The sequence below is a fragment of the Macaca fascicularis genome, chromosome 8 (genome assembly GCF_037993035.2).
Source record: "Macaca fascicularis isolate 582-1 chromosome 8, T2T-MFA8v1.1".
Lineage (NCBI taxonomy): Eukaryota > Metazoa > Chordata > Mammalia > Primates > Cercopithecidae > Macaca > Macaca fascicularis.
In genome coordinates this window covers 78,406,422-78,429,103 of record NC_088382.1, presented here as the reverse complement: position 1 = coordinate 78,429,103, position 22,682 = coordinate 78,406,422, and the positions used below count along the sequence as shown (strand labels likewise).

The 22,682-nt window shown below is 37.5% G+C and overlaps 1 protein-coding gene across 19 annotated transcripts in view; it reads right to left on the bottom strand.

The window, feature by feature from the left end:
• C8H8orf34 (chromosome 8 C8orf34 homolog) overlaps positions 1 to 22,682 on the bottom strand; it is a 496,138-nt gene that overhangs the window by 354,096 nt on the left and 119,360 nt on the right. For 12 of the 19 annotated variants that reach the window (XR_012416463.1, XR_012416464.1, XM_065519322.2 and 9 more), the window contains exon 4: positions 12,123 to 12,251. The exons of the other annotated variants lie outside the window; for them this stretch is intronic. Coding sequence is in view for 10 of the 12 variants with exons in the window: in XM_065519322.2 (XP_065375394.1) it covers positions 12,123 to 12,251 (129 nt within the window). In the remaining 2 variants the exon portion in view is untranslated. The remainder of the gene's footprint in view (positions 1 to 12,122; positions 12,252 to 22,682) is intronic. 19 annotated transcript variants of the gene reach the window in all.

Here is a 22,682-nt window from a genome sequence, read left to right as displayed (position 1 = left end):
GAAAATAGGTTTTTTTTTTCCATTGCAAAGTCAGGCTGCAAATTTTCCAAACTTTTATGCTCTGCTCCCCTTATAAAACGGAATGCCTTTAACAGTACCCAAGTCACCTCTTGAATGCTTTGCTGCTTAGAAATTTCTTCTGCCAGATACCCTAAATCATCTTTCTCAAGTTCAAAGTTCCACAAATCTCTAGGGACAAAATGCTGCCAGTCTCTTTGCTAAAATATAACAAGAGTCACCTTTGTTCCAGTTCCCAACAAGTTCCTCATCTCCATCTGAGACCACCTCAGCCTGGACCTTATTGTTCATATCACTATCGGCATTTTTGTTGAAGCCACTCAACAAGTTTCTAGGAAGTTTCAAACTTTCACACATTTTCCTGTCTTCTTCTGAGGATTCCAAACTGTTCCAACCTCTATGTGTTACCCAGTTCCAAAGTTGCTTCCACATTTTCAGGTATCTTTTTGGCAACACCCCATTCTCAGTACCAATTTACTGTATTAGTTTTCATGCTGCTGATAAAGACATACCCAAAACTGGGAATGAAAAGAGGTTTAATTGAACTTACAGCTCCACATGGCTGGGGAGGCCTCAGAATCATGGCAGGAGGTGAAAGATACTTCTTACATGGCGGTGGCAAGAGAAAATGAGGAAGAATCAAAAGTGGAAACCCCTGATAAACCCATCAGATCTTGTGAGACTTATACACTAGCGTGAGAATAGCACAGGAAAAACTGGCCCCCGTGATTCAGTTACCTCCCCCTGGGTCCCTCCCACAACACATGGGAATTCTGGGAGATACAATTCAAGTCGAGATTTCGTTGACGACACAGCCAAATCATATTAATTGGGTATCCTAGAATAAAAGTTGAAAAAATTTTCTGTTATGGGCTAAATAGTAAATATTCTAGACATAGATCATATCATACTCACACATTATTTTTCTTTCTTTATAAATAACTCTTTTAAAATGTAAAAATCATGCTTAGAACATGAGCCACAAAAACAGGCTATGGGTTGGATTTGGCCCATGGGTGAGAGTTTGCTGAACCCTGCTCTAGAAGCACATACCAATTTTCATCCTTGATTAACCAGTGCATTCATTTCTCCAAGGATAGTTCCAAATGGTGTTGCTTTTCATCAGGCCCCTCTACCCATCTCTTCCTCCTTCTTACTGTATAGGACCTCAAAGTTTAACATCCTGAAAACTTGAAAACTATAAGATTTGAACTTCCTGGACTTCCTGACTCCTCCTCCCCCTCAAAAAGCCATGGATGCTGTTCTCTTCAGTCTCAGAGGACAAAGTGCACTTATATCCATTTGTTTTCTTGGCTCCATCCCCAACCTCCATCTCTTGTATTTGCTCCATCTATTATCTTCTCTCCCTTTCCTGAATCTGCAAGTTCTTTATCTTGGTTTCCCCTAATACCCTAAAATCCATTAAATGTACACACAGACACATACATATTCTCTCTCTCTCTCTCTCTCTTACTGTTTCTCTGTTTCTCTCTCATACATGCACAGAAGAAACTAAAGGAAATCAGACTGAAATGACCAAAAAATTCCAAATTTCCCCACTAATTGCTGCCCTCTTTCACATCTTCACTTCCATCATAACTTTTTGCAGAAGGACATACTCCTCCTTTCTCTACTCCTCATCTCTCTTCATTGCTGTCCATTCCTTCTTCTATCTACTGCATACAAGCTTCTGCTTCCAGTAGTCTCTAAAAATTATTCTTTAATTATTCTTAAAATTATTCTTTATAAAGTAACTATATACATACTGATCTCAAGTCAAATTGCATCTTTTCTATTGCAAATATACACCCTTTATATTTCATTTTATCAAATCAAGACATGTTTAGCATAAAAAAATAGGGAAAAAATAAAATAAGCCCCCATTCACAGACAACTAATGACAATAGCTTACTCAGTGTTCTTTCAAATAATATCGTATGCATATGATATGGTTTGGCTCTGTGTCCCCAATCAAATCTCATCTCAAATTGTAATTTCCACTTGTTGAGGGAGAAACCTGTAATCCCCATGCGTTGGCCAAGGGAGGTGACTGGATCATGGGGGCAGTGTTCCACATGCTGTTCTCATGATAGTGAGTTCTCACAAGATCTGATGGTTTTATAAGAGGCTCATCCTCCTTCACTTTCATTCTCTCTCCTGCCATCTTGTGAAGAAGGTGCCTGCTTCTCCTTCTGCCATAATTGTAAGTTTCCTGAGGCCTCCTCAGCCATGTGGGACTGTGATTAAATTACACTGCTTTCCTTTATAAATTACCCAGTCTCAGGCATTTCTTTATAGCAGTGTGAAAACAGACTAACAGCAAATTGATACTGGGAGTTTGGGGCACTGCTAAAAAGACACTTGAAAATGTGGAAGCGACTTTGAAACTGGGTAACAGGCAGATGTTGGAACAGTTTGGAGGGCTCAGAAGAAGACAGGAAGATGTGGGAAAGTTTGGAACTTCCTGGAGACTTGTTGAATGGTTTTGACTAAAATGCTGATAGTGGTATAGACAATGAAGACCAGGCTGAGGTGGTCTCAGATGGAGATGAGAAACTTGAGCAACTGGGAACTGGAGCAAAGGTCACTCTTTCTATGCTTTAGTAAAGAGACTGGTGGCATCTGTAGGGAAGATCTGTGGATCTTTGAACTTGAGAGAGATGATCTGAAATTGAAACTTATGTTTAAAAGGGAAGCAGAGCATAAAAGTTTGAAAATTTTGCAGGCTGACTATGTGGTAGGAAAGAACAACCCAATTTTGGGGAAGAAATTCCAACCAGCTGCAGAAATTTGCATAAGTAACAAGGAGCTGAATGTTATTTACCAAGACAATGGGGAAAATGTCTCCAGGGCATGTCAGAGGTACTCATGGCAGCCCCTGCCATCAAAGGCCCAGAGACCTAGGAGGAAAAATGGTTTCTTGGGCCAGGTTCAGAGTCCCTGTTGCTCTGTGCACCCTCAGGACATGGCATCCTGTATCCCAGCCACTTCAGCTCCAGTGGTGGCTACAAGGGACCAAGGGCTATTGCTTCAGAGGGTGCAAGCCCCAAGCCTTGGTGGCTTCCATGTTGTGTTGGGCCTGTGGGTGCACAGAAGTTGAGAACTGAGGTTTGGGAAACTCCACCTAGATTTCAGAGGATGTATGGAAATGCCTGAATGTCCAGGCAGAAGTCTGCTACACAGGTGGAGTCCTGCTATGGTCTCTGCTAGGGCAGTGCAAAGGGGAAATGCAGGGGTGTCTCCCACAGCCTTGGGCATTCCTCCTTCATGGCTGGCATTGAGTGTCTGTGGCTTTTCCAGGAGCACAGTGCAAGCTGTCGGTGGATCTACCATTCTGGGATCTGAAGGATGGTGGCCTTCTTCTCATAGTGCCACTAGGCAGTGCTCCAGTGGGAACTGTGTGTGGAGGCTCCAACCCTACATTTCCCCTTTGCACTGCCCTCACAGAGGTTCTCCATGAGGAGTCTCTACTTTGTTTCAGGCTCTATTCATCTCTGTCCTTGCCTCCAGGCATGGACCATATCAACTCTGTCCCCATGTTGCCTCCAAGAGTGATTGGTAAACAAAAAATTCAAACTTGCTTAGGATCATAATCTACTGACAAGATTCCTGTAGCATAGAAGTCCCTACCCCCGATTCCTGACTTCTCTGTAACCCAGACTTCTTGCTTCATTCCCTTTATTATTTGTTTCACCCTTCATGCACCAACAATATGACCTGTGATCTGAGAGATCAAAATAGACACCCCTTTATCAACTAGGATGGACCTCAAGGTCAAGGAAATGAAGGCTAGGTAGGGGTCGAGAGTTCAAGGCCCAGCTGACATGGCAACTTCCTAAATTCCTATGGTTACAAGAAAATCCATACACTTGCTAAACTCCCTAGCAAAAAGAGCTATTAGGAAAATTATCATACCCCCTCCCTAACTCTGAATTACAAGCCAGACCACTAAGGTAACAGGACCAGCCTTACAAACATTCTTTTCTGATAAGCAACTGCAGACTTTAAGCCAGTTTCAGCCAACTTATAGAGACTGTGCATAAACTGTCTTTATATCCTATGATTCACCTTTTGACATAGTGATATTCCACTTCATTTTAATGCTAAAACCACACCCCCAAGTGAACACAGGATGCATGTTACATATATGTTTGCCCATTGTGCATGTACTCAACTGCCCACATAAATATGTATGGCTTTCCCCGAAACCTACTGAATATGTATGACACCTTTGTAATACAGACCCTGTAAGGCATAAAATCCAACCTGCCCTTTCCCTCTGCACTTTTAATTCACACCAGAGACTATCTCTTGCTGGTATGCAAACTGGTATCAGCAACAAAACTCTCCTTTTTACTATTCAGTCATCCTTGTGGCCTTTTCAATGATAAAACTTCCTCTTTCTTTGAAATACATCCTTACACACATGCTTCTCTCTTCCAGGATTATCTGTCTGCACGACATATCTTGACTCTCCTCCTACTGTACCTTGACCTTTGGATACTTCCAAATTTGATTCAGATAACTTTTCTATCAAGTTGTCCCTAAACTCCTTTGGAGATTCTTCTATGCCTCCTCTGTTCTGTTAAAGTACTTTGTACAAGGCTTTGAAACTATGATTTCCAAACCTGTTTCCACTACTAAAATGTAAGCTTGAAGTCTAGATCCACGTGTTAGTCATCTTTGCATTCCCGTATACATTCAATGAATGTGGGAATGAATGAACAAGTAATTGCCACATTATCCATCTCTATTTTCTCTCATGCATAGTTATTCTATCACTCCTTAGTCTGTTTTTCAGAAAAGATTTCTTGGGTACATCCCTGACTGACTCACTAAAAAAGTCCTTTGCTATTTTTTTCTCTTGGCTGAGTGCAGGTTGCTATTAGCAGTCACAGAGCATAAATATCTGTCCTCTGTTTCCCCCAGCAGCTGGGCTCTTTTCCTTGGAAAGGCTCCAGCCAGTGTTTTCATATGAACTGAAATCCATGGACCAATATCTGGATGCCCTAAAGATACTCATACCACCACTGTCTCAAGTCACGGGGAGCTGGCAGAAGCAGCAAAAGCATTAGACCCAGAGAACACTGGAAACCCCGCCACCCTGGGAATACTGCCTCACAAAGTAGAAGGTTTTGTTGGCCAATTGCATGAAATAAAAAACTACTGCTCTTTAGCTTTTGGGTTGTTTATGTATTTGTTTATGCTCTTACTTAGCTATCTATTTATTTTTAAGCATCATAGTCAAAGCCAAAGATCCCAGCAAACAAGCCAAATCTACAAACAGCCAAACCCATGTCATCTTATCCCAAAGGCTCATATTTTAAAAAGCAGAAGGCTTGTTTAAATGAAGAAAGCCAGAGTTGGGGGAGGTCTCAGAAAAGAGGGATCAGGATGAAATGGAACCAGAGGTAGCCCTCTTCAAGCAAACTGTAACCAAGTTATATGCTAAACTTTGTGCCAAGTCCTAGGGATTGCAAGAGCAAAGTGGCTCGGCCCTCAGGAAACTCAAGGTCCAGAGGAGATAAATAAAACAGATCGTAGCAGATAAGTGTGTTCAGAGAAACATATAGAAGCACAAAGAGAGGCGATGCAAATCCACCCCAGAAGAGGACAGCAAAAGAGAAATAATCTTGGAGGAAGTGGTATTTGAGGTGAAGCTAAAGAGAATAGTAAATATGGCTTGCTGAAGAGGGAAGCAGTGGAAGGAGCTGACTACCAGTGACACTTCAGGGCATGGGGACAGCACAAGCAAAAGCATGGAAAGGAGGAACCTTGAGGGAGTGTGCTGCCTAAAGAAAGTCATAAGCAATGGTACTGGAGACCTGATAAAGGGCCAGATCCTGGAGCACTTTCTCTGAAGTTTTAGGGAGGCACTGAATACCTGAAACAAGTGAATGTCAGGCTTTCACTTTAGAGGCACTACACTTACAGTGAAGGCTGATCTGCAGAACAGAGAAGCAAATCAATATTGTGTGTTCCTTGTTTCTCCTAGGCACCAAGCTAGCCTACTTTTCCTAGCTCCCTTGCAGTTAGCTGTAGAATGTGGGCAGATAATGTATGCCACTTCCATGATTTGCATTAGAAACCTGCCCCATGATCTTCCACAGGCTCTTTCTGCTTCTGCAGCAACCTTGAAAGTCACGTGTTGAAGATGGTAGAATGATAGGATGGAAGAGGTCTGCATTTCTGGAACATCACATGAAACTATTCTCTGAGTGAGAAAATATTTACATTGTATCAAGCCACAGAGATTTTGGCCATGATTCTCCTAAACATGAAGTTATAGCAGTCCAGTCAACCATAAGCTCAATAAGGGCAGAGGCTGTCCTCTTTTTTTTTCTGACACAGGGCAGGAATGAAATATCTTTAATGGATAAACCAATAATCTGGTCAGAGAAGTTGAGAGGATGAACTAGAAGATATTGATAGGAGTGGAGAAATAAACCAGACTCAAAACATATCTTAGAGGGAAAATTAGCAAGATTTGATAACTAATCAGTTATGAACAGTAAGGAAGAGAGAGGAATCTAGAAGGGTTCCAGTTTGGAAGAATAGGTAAGTTATAGTATCACCACCTAACACACAGCATGCAGCCGAAAGGTCACATTTGAAGAGGGAGGTGTGGTCCATTTGGATACATTGAGTTTAACATGGCATTGGGATAGCCAAGTGGAGATACACTTTCGGCATGTTGTAAAAACGCATAAAAGGTGTGGATGGAAATACACTCATTTGAGTTAGCTGTGTAGAGGTGATAAATGATAAGGGTGAATGAATACACTCATTTGAGTTAGCTGTGTAGGGGTGATAAATGACGAGGGTGAATAAGGTTGAACAGAGAGAGCACTTGAAAGGACAAAGGCAAAGGGTGAATCACGAACCATAGGAATAGCATTAAGAGTGGCAGGGAAGAAAGATAAACTCCTGAATGAGACCTACAGGAAGTGATGCAAAGGGCATCCAAAGAGGTTGGAGGGCCAGCTCCCAGAAAGGAGGCGAACAGAGAGTCTGAAGAATGACAGAGTAATCAACGGGGTTTACAACTACCAGAGAAATTTTGTAACATGAGGACTGGAAAACTGCTTATGCTGTTTGGCAATTTGGAAATCGCTTGGTGACCAGTGTGAGATAAGTTTCAGAAGTATAGGTGTGATTATATAATTGCTTTGAGGATTAGAAGGAAGATGAGCAAGTAGAGACAGTAAGCACTAACTGATATAGGAGTTAAAAAGAAATTATTTAGGCAGGTAGTGAGGGAAAAGAAGCTCTCAGTAAGGTTTTCCTTTTAATGAAAAGCAGCTCCAAAATCATTTTCTTTTCTAGCAAAGAGCAGACTGTAAAATCCAGCTGCAGACAGACAAGCAAGCTGGAAGCTTGCATGGGTAAATGCTGGCAGTTGTGTCAATAGGAAAAGGCTATCTGGGAGTAGGGACGTTCAAACGGTGGCTCTGTCTTCCCTTTTCCTTTCCAACCGCCTGTGCAGTAGGGAGCAGACAACATGGCGCCAGCCAAGTGGAAAGTCTATTTGCATAATAAGATTAGGGTAGGGCAGCCAGCTTCCTGGCATGTTATGTAAACGTCACGCCTGGTCCAACCAATCTTTGGGTCCTATGTAAATCAGATACTGCCTCCTCAAGCCTGTCTATAAAATCTGGTGCACTCTGCAGCGGGCCAGAAGTCCCATTTGGGCACCCCTCTCTCGCGCAAGAGAGAGAACTGTTCTCCTTTTTCTTTGTTTGGCCCATTAAACCTCCACTCTTAAACCCACTTCTTGTTGTGTCTGTGCCCTCCATGCCCTTGGTGTGAGACAATGAACCTCGGGTATTTACCCCAGACAATGATGCCGCATCATAACTACTCTTTCAAACATTGTATGAAGGAGGAAGAAGGAAAACCGATGATGTCTGGAGTTAATCTCAAGAGAAGAGATTTTGTGGATTTTTTTTGTTGATATTAGAGCAGTGATGTCCAGTACAGTAGCCGCTTGTCCTGTGGCTACTGACCAGTTGAAATGTGGCTAGTTCCAAAATGAGAGGTGCTGTGAATTAAAATTTATACTAGAGTTTAAAGACTTAGAATTTAAAAAAAAAAAAGAACAAAATATCTCGAAAATTTTTTATATGGAATACAATGAAACATAATAATTGGATATATTAGGTTAAATACAACATTTTATTCCAATTGTTTTCACATATTTCTTTTTGACTTTTTAAAATGTGTCTGTTTGAAAATATAAAATGTATACCTGGCAAACATTACATTTCTACTGGAAAATGCTTAGCTGGAGCATGCTATAGGTGAATAAATAATAATAGCAATAATAATATCTATGGCAGGCAGAATTCTAAGATGGCCCTCAGGATTCACTTTTGTGGCATCTTTTCCTCTTTGATTCTGAGTGGGCCTCCTGAGCATGAAGGGTTATCACACCCTTGAATAGAATACTAACCAGGAGACTTTGAGCAAATCAGAATGGGGATTACTCTACATGGCTCTGGCCTAATCAGGCGTGTCTTTTAAAGGAAAAAATCAGACAGCTACTACATCATGGCCTCAAAGAATTAGTAGTAAATTACTATTGAGATGGGGGCAAACACTTGAAGGAATGGGTAAGAGCCCAGGCTCCTGGGAAGAAAAAAGTAATGTTTGAGGAAAGTACAGAAATGCTAGAAAGTGAGGGATCAAGGCACCAAAAACCCACTATGCCTACTTCATCATGACTATGTGGCGACACAAGCTGCTGTGGAAGTCATTCTAACATGTCTGCCTTTACAAGAGAGCAATATCATGCAGATTGCCACGGTTTATGATTGACTTTAAGATAAAATGTTACATTGAAAAGTTTGAAAAAAAGCCAGAAAAATAGCATGGTACAGTTGTTACTGAAACAGAAATCATGTTTGCAAACTGAAGAGACTATCTAGTCTTCCCTGGTATTATTTGAGTGTGTGTGTGTGTGTGTGTGTGTGTGTGTGTGTGTATGTGTGTGTGTTCATTTCATTTAAGTCTCTAAAAGTTGGCAGTAGATGAGCTGAAATAACTATCATTTTGAGAGATGTAAATGATTATTTGCTGTCAATCTCAACTTAAAAAAATAATACTTCTAAAATATATAGGTTTTTTTAGACTGTACAGCTAAGATGAAGTGAATTCTCATCAGTGACTACATTAAAATTAGATCACTAAAAACTTTCAGCCTTTTGCCTCAATGGCTATGCCACCGGAAAGAAAGGTCCACAATATCAAGACATGGAGTATTCCTTATGAACGTACCTGGAGGAAAATCCCATCCCCTATGTCTTCCTAGTAATTAAAACAATGGGTAATAAAGCTACTATCATAGAAAAAGAGTTAACAAGTTGAAACTACTATAAGAGTCAGATGAAAATGAATTACATCCTGGTTCACGTTGGAGAAAGTAGGAATGCCATTACATAGCTAAACTCTGGGCAACTAGACTGATAAACAATCATCAGCAAACAGTAAAACTGCATTTGTATTCGTGTATACTGACCAGGGCAGGCATGTTGATAACTTGGTAGTAAACACGTGCCTAAGACAATTCAATATTAAAGCTCAGATACAGAAAATCATAGAAACTCAAGTCATTCTAAGAAAGTATCATTTTGCTTAGAAAAATAGTCAAAGAAAAGAGCAAGTCTTCTATATGTAACCAACCATCCTCTTAACTCACATAAATCCCACCAGAATACCCTAAGAAAGCAGAGTCCCTTAAAACCATTAAGTGAAGCCAAAAGCAACCTTCTACTATGTCTATAGGAGTTGACTATGACACTTCATTCTGGCCTCACTATGGAGTCACCTGATAGCTTTTCTGGCCCTTATTTTATCCCAAGAATAATGTCCTATATCTGTATATCTTCTACTCTGATGACCAAGGACTGTCTTTATTGTTTTTCCAGGCTTGCCTGCAAGTATTAAACATGGTCCCCACTAGCTTCTGATCATTGGACTCAGTTGCGGGGCTCCACCTGTGTTATGATCTGAGTATTGGTGTCCTCCCAAAATTCATAAGCTAAACTCTAATCTGCAATGTGATGTTGTTAGGAGGTGGAGCCTGGGAGGTGATGAGGACATGTGGGCTCCTTTCTCATGATTGGGATTACTAACCTTATAAAGGAGGCCTTTGAGAGCTGCCTTGCCCCTTCCACCATGTGAGGACACACCTAAGATATACAATCTATGGTACCAAGAAACAGGTCCTCATCAGATACCAAAGGTGTCAGCACCTGGATTTTAGACTGCCCACCCTCCAGAACTATAAGAAACAAATTTCTATTGTTAATAAGTCACTCAGGCTACAGTATTTTGCTATAGCAACCCAAACAGGGTAAGACAACCTGAAAGGTCGCAGCCAGGTTGTCTGGGTCCACAGCTTGAACTCTGACACTTCTGCTACAAATGTGGGCCACTGCATAACTGAAATGCAGTCTAATCCCTGTATTAAAAATTTGGGGGAACAGAGCAAATACTACCTTACAAATTAACAACAATATAACAAGTGTTTGAAAGGCAGGTGTCACATTTTAAAGGACAACAGTTGATTGACCGTGTTATTTGAAAGTCTTTATAATGATCAGACACATTCTTCAATCACCCTTCTTTTAGTTCATGTTATTAGGTAAATTGAGAGGCTATAGAGAGTCCTGAGGCTTTGCTCCAAAGGGTAAGATTCATAAATACGAATATGTGCCTTTGTCATATGAAGAGGATCAGGCTCTTTTCCTAAACATAATATAGTCATAAGCTGAAAACTCACTTAACTGTTATTTTCTACAAAAGGAAATTTAAGCAAACATGGAGTTTTCTTGAATCCCATTCAGAGGGTTTTTACTAACGGCAAAGCATAAGATCCTGTGATAAGGCAGCTTAACTTCTGAAAAGGGTTCACTGCACAAAAATCTAGAAGGATCTAATGAGCTATGAATGAAGAGGTCTGAAAAAACTAAAGCTGTACACACACACACACACACACATATACAATACCAAATGTAAATATGTATAACTACCTATGTAAGTATATATATATATATTCTTTCAAAATATAGCAAGAAAATATTTACCTTTGATAAAAATCATGAAATTAGTAAAACTCTGCTATCTAAAATAAAAATAGAGATCCTAAAATATAATCCACTAGAATTTGCTCGTGTTCTAACTACTTTCCACTGAAAATCTTTAGTATTCTATGGGAATAAAATAAAATTTTGGTGAGGCCATGGCATCAATGGGCTTCTAAAGGTGCCTAATTTTTAAAATTGAGAAAAACTTAACGGAACCAAAGAAATGTAGGAATACTTTTAACTCACTACTAAAACCATAAAATGTATATGTATGGCTGCATATATAAGTGAATTTATTAAATCTAAATAATCATTTAATTGCCAACTCTTATGACAATAACAGTTATTTAAAAGGTTTTACTTGAAATGTATCATTTTTAAGCCTTCACACCTAGCAGAAGAAGGAGGCATAATCATGTCTTTCTGTTTTGGAGATGAGCAAACCAAGACACATGGAGGTTAAATGATTTATCTGATTTATTATGATTTATGTCATAGATGGCAGAGCAAAACCATAACCTAAGTCCTCAGATTACAGAGATGTTGCTTTCATTTAAAAAAAAAATCCCTAGGCATCGTGCTTGGCTCTGAAAAGATTCTAAGAAGAATTTGCTCCAGCTACCATCTTTAAGAAGTTTAGAGACATCAAAAACTCACAGAGGCAATGGGTATGTTAATTAATTAGAAAGATGCAAAACAGTATGTTTCCAAAGAAAAGAATGAAGAAGCTACCAGTAGGTGCACATTTAAACTGGATAACAGAAACCATGTAGAAATGTTGGAGCCAAACAGCTATGAGGAGTTCTACAGCTCTTTCTACTCCATGTTATCAGTCTACCCAAGAATCTGTATAATATGCAAAATCAAGTTCCTTTCCAATCTCATGCCCTTAGAACTGCTCAGCCTCTTGCAGAATTAGAATGAGGATGTTATATATGGGTTATTGGCACGAGTAATGAATGCTTCTGCTTTAATATTGGTTAGGAGTTTCAATTATAATCAAGTAAATGAACTTACTTCGGGAGAGATTCTCAAGGGCTTTCCCCAGCTTCTTGCTCTCTTGAAGGATGTGATTCAATTCATCAAAATCACGGCTTTGTGGTTTAGTCCTCCAGTTCCACTTTGGATGCTCTACTGACCTTGGCACTATGTTTAAAAAAAATGGTAATTTCATAAGCATGCTACATAATGACACAAACTGACCATTCACCATTATGTGAAAGATTGTACCAAGATCAATGTATAGAATAAAAAAATGTTTGTCTTGAAGATGATTTTCTTGTGAGAAAACAGAGGGGAAGATATGAAGCCAGGTTTAAAGAAAATATTTTAACTGAAAAAGTAAAGGGGAGTGTGGTGGAGTTTATAGAGAAAAGAAAAGTCAGGTATTGACTTAAAACTAATCATTTCTATAACACAGAGAGAAACACACAGGCAAAATGTACTTTGTATTATGTCATCAGCTTAAAAAAACACTAATTCCCTCAACAGCAACTGGTAATTATTTAGTAAATATTTTTAGGACATTCATAGAAGGCTAAATATATGTATTTATCTTCATGTCCCCCTCAAATTCCCACTAAAATGGCACTACAGTGAAGGGATTTCTTTCCTCAAAGAGTAAGTTGAACAAGCAGAGAAGACATTATTAGGCAAGAAGTAGCAATATATTTTGAGAGAAGATTCAAAATAGATGGATGAGTGGTAACTGGATTTCACAAGGCAAAGAAAACTGAAACCTAAGTCTCTGAACAGAGGGATGCTAAGAAAGTCAATATCTCACACCATTTAAATATTAAAGCTTCAATCCAGGAGGACAATGTCAACGTAATAATAATATAAGAACTTAATTGCTTTTCAGATTTAAAGGGCCCATTAAATGTCCAGCACAAGTCAAGGCATATTTAAAAACATGTTTTAATAGTGCAATAAAGAAAACAATGTAAAACTTTTCAGGGGCAAAAATAGTAAATCAAATTAATACCAGACTTCTCAAAGGTAACATTTGGCCTAAGAAGACAAAGAAGCAATTCCTTCCAAATTCCAACTATAGAGTACTTCTTAGAACTGTATACCCAACTAAGGAACTAATTAGGATACTTTGAAGAACTGAAAAAGTTATCTTGCAAAAGCATTCTTTTACAGAAAGCTCCTACTGGAGGTACTCTACCAAAATAACCAAGTAAATCAAAAACTGGCAAGACTTGGATTTCAGGAAACAGGTGACCTCCCACTCTCCCAATACGGAAAAGGAACAGGGAATTCTCAGGAAGATAGTGAAAGACAGTCTAAAAGGCAATTGAGAAGAAGTCTAGAAACCAATGAGTCAAACATGGAGCAATAAGACAGAGGGCTACAGGAGAGAAGTCTCTAAAAATTTTTAAAATAAAGGATAACTATAAAATAGAAGTTAATTTTACTTGTTTCTGATCATATTGAGAACGTTTAACTCTTTGGGTAGAGTTTGGCAAAACATTAGAGATGGGTACATAGTAAACAAAGCAAGCAGAAAAGCAAGAGAACTATCAATTCTAGAACAGATGGACATCTAAGGCTCAACCATGAACAATATTAATTAATTAGTCATAAGAATACCAAGGTAGAGTACATATTTAATCAACATTTGAAATAACTGCATTACTATACAGCCAGGATGAGATGGAGGCTAGAGTTTGGAGCACAAGGTATGAAGGATGTCAAGAGATAATGCCTCAAATTTAAAAAGGAATAGAACCTTATGTTTGATTGTGTAGATTTAGGGACCGGAAGCAACATCTAAAAGAGGTGAAAGTGATTGCAGGTTAGGAGCCGAGTTGGGTAGAAAAAAGGACACTACTCTCTCAGTACTACCTTTTTTAAACCATGTACCATTATGTTTTGATAAAAATAAAATAAATTTTAAAAAGATTTATATGGTAAGGACATAGGAAATAGTCTCCACCTAACGAAATATATCATTCTGTCACCTTTTTAAAAAGTAATCTGGCAATATCTATTATGATGAAAAATGCACTGACCCTGTAACCCAGCAATCTTATGTCTGGCAAAGTCATCATAAAGAAATGAAAGCACCTGTATTTAAATACATATGTACAAGGTTGCTCATTTTCACAGAAAGTGCAAGACTTTGTTTATTTTAGCAAATATTTTGTGACCACAAAACCCTGTTAGTAATTTAAATGTCCTTCAACAAAGGAATGGTTGAATAAATTATCTCACATTCACATTGTATGCAATTATTTAAAAGGGCAAGTTAAATCTAAGTATATTACCATAAAGATATTTCCACAGTGCATTTTATTTTTATTTTTATTTGTACAAATGTATAAGGTATACATGAAATTTTGTTACATGTATATAACATGTAGTAATCAAGTCACTGTATGGCTTAACTGTGAACAATGTTAATTAATTAACTATAATAATATCAACATAGAGTACATATTTAACCAACACTTAGGGTGTGCATCGACAGAGTACCGTACACTTGTGTTAACTATAGTCACCCTACTGTTTTATCAAACATTGAATTTATTCCTTCTATCTTACCATATGCTTATACTACCCTTTAGCCCACTTCTTTCATTCTCCCCCATGTCCCAATCACCCTTCCCAGTCTCTGTTATCTATCTTTCATTGCCTTACCTGCAAGGGATCAGCTTTATTAGCTCCCACATATAAGTTAGGGTATGCAATATTAGTCTTTTTGTGCCTGGATTATTTCACTTTAGATAATAACATCCAGTTTCACCAATGACATGATTTCATTCTTTTTTTCAATGACCAAGTAGTATTTCATTGTGTATACGCACCACATTTTCTTTATCCATATATCCACTGATGGACACTTAGGTTGATTCCACATTTTTTCTATCATGAATAGTGCTTTAATAGACATGTGAGAGACAGTATCTTTTGGACATATTGTTTGCTTTTCCTCTGGTAGATACCCCGTAGGGGGATTGCTGGATTGAATGGTGGTTCTTTTTAAGTTTTTTGAGGAATCTCCATACAGTTCTCCATAGTTGCTGTACTAGTTTACTTTCCCACTAACAGTGTGTAAGGGTTCACTTTTCAGCCAGGCATGGTGGCTCACGCCTATAATCCTAGCCCTTTGGGAGACCAACGAGGGTGGACCACGGGGTCAGGAGTTTGAGACCAGCCTGTCCAATATGGAGAAACCCCATCTCTACCAAAAAAAATTACAAAAATTAGCTGGGCATGGTGGCGGGCGCCTGTAGTCCCAGTACTTGGGAGGCTGAGGCAAGAGAATAGCTTCAACCTGGGAGGCAGAGGTTGCAGTGAGCCGAGACCGTGCCACTGCACTCCAGCCTGGGTGATGGAGTGAGACTCCATCTCAGAAAACAAAAAAACAGAGTTCTCTTTTCTCTGCTTCCTTGCTAACATCTATTATTTTTCTTTTTATTAATAGCCAGACAATGCATTTTAAAATAATAAAAACACATTGCTTAAGAACATGTACAGCTTAAGGTCACTTTTATGCAGCAAACCAACCCATCCATATCATATCTGCTAATGAGTACAAGGAAAAGACTATACGAAGATACAAACTATTTCTAGGGGAGTAGAATTTGAGGGGAGACAAGTGAAGGAGACTATTTCACTTTCTACAGGTCTGTATATTTTACATTGTCAAAATAAATAAATATTCCTTCTGTAATTTAAATAAACCTAGAAATTAACAATTGAAAATGAATGCCGCTGCCTCATCTGAGCTTCTTGGTTTAAGGGACCCTGGGACAGGGATATCAACTAAAATTACTAACACACCAGTGTGCTAGCAGCAGAGAGTAGACACAGTGACCATGATCAATCTAGTAAACACTTCCAGGCCCACGACTGCTACCTTACAGGCCATTCCCCATGGGAAACCTATGGAGGAACCTAGGTTTAAGAGAGAGAAGTTCAGATGAGGGAGTGGAAAAAACAATATTAGTATCAGATTCCTTAAAACTTTGGCACTTTTGTTAACCTTCTTTGAATAATTTCTCTAATCTGCAATCTGTATCACTACATTATCTGATTTTCTGCTAATTACTATATGCTATCAAGGTCTCTCTTTATATTTTCTTTTTAATTTACAAAACAAGAACTCAGGTTTTTTTTCAAATCCTAGTCAATATCCCGAGATATCTACCAGACACAGCCCAGCTTCCCATCATCCCAGCTGAGCCCAGCACCTGCAGACCTACCCACTGAATGCACCACACGGGCACGTCAGGTGAGGCCAGCAGAACTGGCCAGTCTACACACAGAATCACGAGAAACCACAAGTTGTTGCTGTTTTCAGCCACTGAGTTTTGGGAAAATTATATGCTGTACAATAGAGAACTAATTAATACTGTACCCAAGAACTTTTCCTTGGCAACTTCTGAGAGGAGCTGAGACCAATTTCTTGTAATGTTTTTGTAGCTTGTGACAATTTGATACATATAACAAATCTTGCATAACTTATCATGGGAATCCAACTAGGACAACCAAAGCCACGGTATAATCAGGATCTAATCAGCCATGCTGGGTGATTTCAAAAGCTGTTTTGGTAAGTAATGGAAAGAAATTTGGGAAGTCATTTGTCTGATATACTGTCTTTGGATAAGAACATCTCTAAACTTTTCTGATAGATTGAAAACCTTATTTAAGTCATACTACATCTTAAAAGTAAAGGGTTAGCATTTAAAAATGTTTTTAAAAATATCCACAGGGAAAATGAGAAATAGAAGAACAGTATCAACTATCTAATAAAACCGGTAGAGGAAGATGACAGAATCTGAGATTCAAGAGAGTCTTTGGGGTCACTGACGCAGAGCTCACTCTAGTGCAGGAGGCCACCCACAGCACCTTGCAAATGGCTTTTCCTCAGTCTTCCCCGAGGACACTATGTTACAGAGCAGTCTATTGTATATTAAGGAGTGCTGGCCGGGCACGGTGGCTCAAGCCTGTAATCCCAGCACTTTGGGAGGCCGAGACGGGCAGATCACGAGGTCAGGAGATCGAGACCAGCCTGGCTAACACGGTGAAACCCCGTCTCTACTAAAAATACAAAAAACTAGCCGGGCGAGGTGGCGGGCGCCTGTAGTCCCAGCTATTTGGGAGGCTGAGGCAGGAGAATGGCGTAAAGCTGGGAGGCAGAGCTTGTAGTGAGCTGAGATCCGGCCACTGCACTCCAGCCTGGGTGACAGAGCGAGACTCTGTCTCAAAAAAAAAAAAAAAAAAAAAAAAAAAATATCCACAGGGAAAATGAGAAATAGAAGAACAGTATCAACTATCTAATAAAACCGGTAGAGGAAGATGACAGAATCTGAGATTCAAGAGAGTCTTTGGGGTCACCGACGCAGAGCTCACTCTAGTGCAGGAGGCCACCCACAGCACCTTGCAAATGGCTTTTCCTCAGTCTTCCCCGAGGACACTATGTTACAGAGCAGTCTATTGTATATTAAGGAGTGCTAATTTTTGAACAATTCTTTATTATAGTCATCAAATTCTAACTCAATATGACCTCCACCAATAGTTTCTGTGAGTTTAAAACAAATTTACTGTTTCCTCCACATAACATTTGAGATACTGTCTATATATTTCTTTTGAACCAAATAACTTTCAACCTTGTTTTCTAAAATTTAAAAAATGCTAATGATCTTATCTGAAAGTTCTCCCCAAGTACTTTACTTTCATTTTAAATATGCCAGGAAATATCCCCAGTACTACGGTTATGAAATACTGAAAACTGATTATAATGAGATAATTACTTCATGTCTCCTGCCTTCTGTATATCCATATCATGATTTTTCAGCTATTGTTCTCCTGTCCTCATTTTTTAATATTTGTGTAGCCTGTACTTTCTATACATATATGTATGTATATACTCTCTTTTTTCCCTAAAATTATAATGACAGTCTATAAATATCCAGCTATTTATCTTTGTATATTCTGTGCTAAATGCATCATTAAAAAAAAAAAAAACCCTGAGAAAGGCTCCCTTAAATTCAAAAGCGTAAACAAAACAACTGAGAGTTGATATTTAACCTAAACCAACATATTTACCTCAATTTTCTCATCTGGATTATAAATTTGAAATGGTTATAAAGGATCAGCATTCACTATCATGCACAGAATATTGATAGACAATGTCTTTCTTGTCATTTCTGCCAAAATTCTACTCATCATCCACAACCATTCCACACAATAGGTAACCAGTAGAAATACTTAATATTACAAGGTAAAACCTTCATCAAACCATACTTATCTTATCTATGACACATAACTATTGAAGATTGACACTATAATGCTACCTTGCAGATCTTCGTCCCTATGCCAGCTTGCATTGTATAACTGCTATTTTTTGGTTATTTGAAAGTGCCAAAACATTACAAGGCAAAACCTTCATCAAAACCTTGGACTCGGGAAGGGGAACATCACACACCGGGGCCTCTCATGGGGGGGGGGAGGGGGGAGGGATTGCATTGGGAGTTATACCTGATGTAAATGACGAGTTGATGGGTGCTGACGAGTTGATGGGTGCAGCACAGCAACATGGCACAAGTATACATATGTAACAAACCTGCACGTTATGCACATGTACCCTAGAACTTAAAGTATAATAATAATAAAAAACCTACTTATCTATGGCACACAACTATTGAAGATTGATAATATAATGTTACCTTGCAGATCTTTGTCCCTATGCCAATTTGAATTGTATAAGTGCTATTTTTTGGTTACTTGAAAATACACAATTTCTAAACTGGTATCACATAAAGGCTAGAATATATTTTAGTATAAATCCATCCTTACATTATCTGCATTTATTCATTTATTCATTCAATCATTTATGTACTCATTCTCATAGCATAAATGATGTGTTTGTCACTGTTCTAGATACATAGGGATTAAGGTAACAAAATACTCTGCACTGAAGATATTACATTCTACCAAGCTCACAGTCTTTTGAATGGGCTAAGAAGTTGCTTTTTTCTTCAGAAATTTCTTCTGATTAATATACAGTAGCTACTTTAAGTAAATTTTAGACAGGGATTATTTTAATGAATTAATAACTGTTTTTTTCTACCCACATAAGTTAATTACTATTAAAATATTTATGTCTTTTTTCCTTTTTTCTTTAAAACATATGAACAATGCTCAGAAAACTTTTTGGTTTTATTCTATAAATATTTATTCCAGGCAATATCTTAGTTAAGAAAATATCCTTCTATTCCCAAAGAGTTTTAATTTCATTATATTTACAATAAGAAATAGATGCAAATTTGTATCGAATAGCATTCAGTTATTGATTGAGATGTCAATAGTTTTTTTACTTGATCAACATGTATGATGTGCTGACATATAATGGTAATAGTAAAAGAAGAGAAGAGAAAGAATAATAAAGGAATAATGATCAAAAGATATTTCCTGCAAATATTAATCAAAAGAGAGCTGAGTGGCTGCACTAGTATCAAAAAAATAGTTTTTAGGACAATCATCATAGGAGGCAAAGAAGGGCATTATATAATGATTAAAAAGGACAATCCACCAAGAAGACGTAATAATTATAAACACAGAAACACCTAGCTGCAGAGCCTTAAAATATAGGAGGCAAATATTGACATAATTTAAGGAGAGTTAGAGGGCCCTATAATAATAGTAGTGGATTTTAAAATCCCCACTTTCGATAATGGAGCAAACAAACAGAAGACCAATAAGGACATGAAGGACTTGAACAACACTATAAACTGGCAAGACCTAACAGATGTATACAGAACATTCCACCTAACAAGAATACACATTCTTCTCAAATGCACATGGAACGTTCTCTAGGAGAGATCTTATGTTAGGCAACAAAACAAGTCTCAAAAATTTTAAAGGATTGAAATCATACCAAGTATCTTCTCTGACAACAAAAGAATAAAACTAGAAGTCAAAGGAAAAAGAAAAATGGGAAATTCACAAATATGAGAAAATTTAACAATATGCTCATTTATAATGAATGAGACAAAGAAGAAATCACAAGATAAATTAGAAAATACTTTGTGACCAAAAAATATGAAAACAACATACTGAACCTTATGGTATGCAGTGGAAGCAGTGCTCAGACAGAAATTTATAGCAGTAAATGTCCTCATTAATAAAGAAGAAAGATGTCAAATCTAAAACCTAACTTTACACCTTAAGGAAGTAGAAAAAGAAGAGCATAATAAACCCAAGCTACCAAAAGGATGAACATAGTAAAGGTTAAAGCAGAGATCAGTGAAACAGAAGACAGAAAAACAATAGAGAAAATCAGCAAAACCAAAAGTTGGTTCTTTAGAAAGATGAAAAAGTTAAGAAATCTTTAGCTAGATTGATTTAAAAAGAAAACTCAAATTATTAAAGTTAGAAATAAAAGTGAGACATTACTACAAACCTTAAGAAAATTAAAAAGTATTATAAGAGAATACTATAAACCATCAAATGCCAACAAACTGGATGACTTAGAAAATTTCTAGAAACATGCGAACTACCAATACCGACTCAAGAGGAAATAGAATATCAGAATGGATTTATAACAAGTAAAGACTTTGACTCACTAATAAAGAAATCTCCCAACAAGGACAAGGCCAGAATAAAGTGGCTTCACTGGTAAATTCAACCCAGCATTTAAAGAAGAATTAACACCAAGTTTTATTAATTCTTCCAAAAAAGTTGGAGAAAAGGGAACATATTCTGATTTATTCTAAGAAGCCAGCATTGACCAAGTACCAAAGATAAAGACATTACAAGAAAAGAAGATTACGAACCAGTATCTTTTATGAATGTAGATGCAAAATCCTCAATAAAACGGTAACAAACTAAATCCAGCAGTATATTAAAAGGATTATATATCATGGCCAAGTATTTATCCTAGGAATTCAAGGGTTATTTAAGAAAATTATAAAGTGTAACACATCATATTAATAGAATGATAACAAAAACTGCATGATTATCTCAACTGATTGAGAAAAAACACTGGAAAACAATGCAACACACTTTCATGACAAAAATATCCAACGAACTAGGAATAGAAGACAACTTTCTCAACATGATAAAAGACATTTTCAAAAAACTCACAGCTAACACCACACTCCATGATACAAGACCAAAAGTCTTTCCCTTAACATGAATAATGAGAAAAGGATACTTTCCTGCTTTCATCACTTCTGTTCAACCTTGCATTGGAATTTCTACCTGGAGCTATTAGGCAAGAAAAGAAAAATAAAAGGCAACCAAATTGGAAAGGAAGAAGTTAAACTATCCCTATATTTAGATGGCATAATCTGATCTTTTCAAGAGTCCTAAAGAATTCACGATAAAGTGTTAGAACCAATAAACTGGTTCAGCAAAATTTTGGGAAATAAGATCAAAACACAAAAATCAGTTTTATTTCTACACCCTGGCAATGACAATCTAAAAATGAAAATAAGAAACAATTCCATTTATGATAGCATCTGAAGGAATAAGATCCACTTAAATAAATTTAACCAAGGACATGCTAGTCTTGTACAACACAAACTAGAAAACATTGTTTAATGAAATTAAAGGGGATCTAAATAAATGAAGACATTACATGGTCATGATTTGGAAACATTTTTATGGTCACAATACTCTCCAAAGTGATCCACAGATTCAATGCATTTCCTAAGAAAATCCAAATGGCCTTTATGCAGAAATATTTTAAACAACTGATTCTAAAATTCATATAGAACTTCAGGGCCCTCAGAGTAGCCTAAATAATCCTGAGAGAGCAAAACAAAAAAATGAAGTCAGAGGATTCATACTTTCCAATTTCAAAACTTAGTACATAACTACAGTTATCAAAACAGTGTGTGTAGTACTCACAAAAGGATAAACATATAGCTTAATGGAATGGAATTGAGAGTCTAAAAATAAACCCTCATATTCACGGTTACTTGATTTTTCAATGGGGTGACAAGATTATTCAATGAGGAAAGAATAGTATTTTCAAAAAATTGGTACTGAGACAACTGATTATCCACATGGCAAAAAATGGAGTTGGACACCCATCATCTACTATATACAAAAATTAACTCAAAATGGAACAATTACCCGCATGTAAGAGCATAAACTATAACTCTTAGAAGAAATTATAGAGATAAGTCATTATGACCTGGGATTTGGCAAGAGTTTCTTAGATATGACACCAAAAACACAAGCCGAAAAGAAAGGAAAATAGATCAATTGAGCTTCATCAAAATTAAAAAACTAATGTACATAAAATAACACTATTAATAAAGTAAAAAATAATCCCCAAAATGGAAAAATATTCATAAATCATATCTCTGATAAGGATCTAGTATCCAGAATACAAAAAACTCTCATAACTCAGGAATAAAGAGTAACAACTCACTTAAAAAATGAGCTAAGAGTATGAATAAACATTTTTCCAAAGAAGATATTCGAATGGCCAAGAAACACTTGAAAGTATGCTCAAAACTATTAGCCATTAGAGAAATGCAAATCAAGACAACAATGAGATACCACTTTACATCCAACTGGACAGCTATACATTTTTTAGAAAAAGGAAAGGAA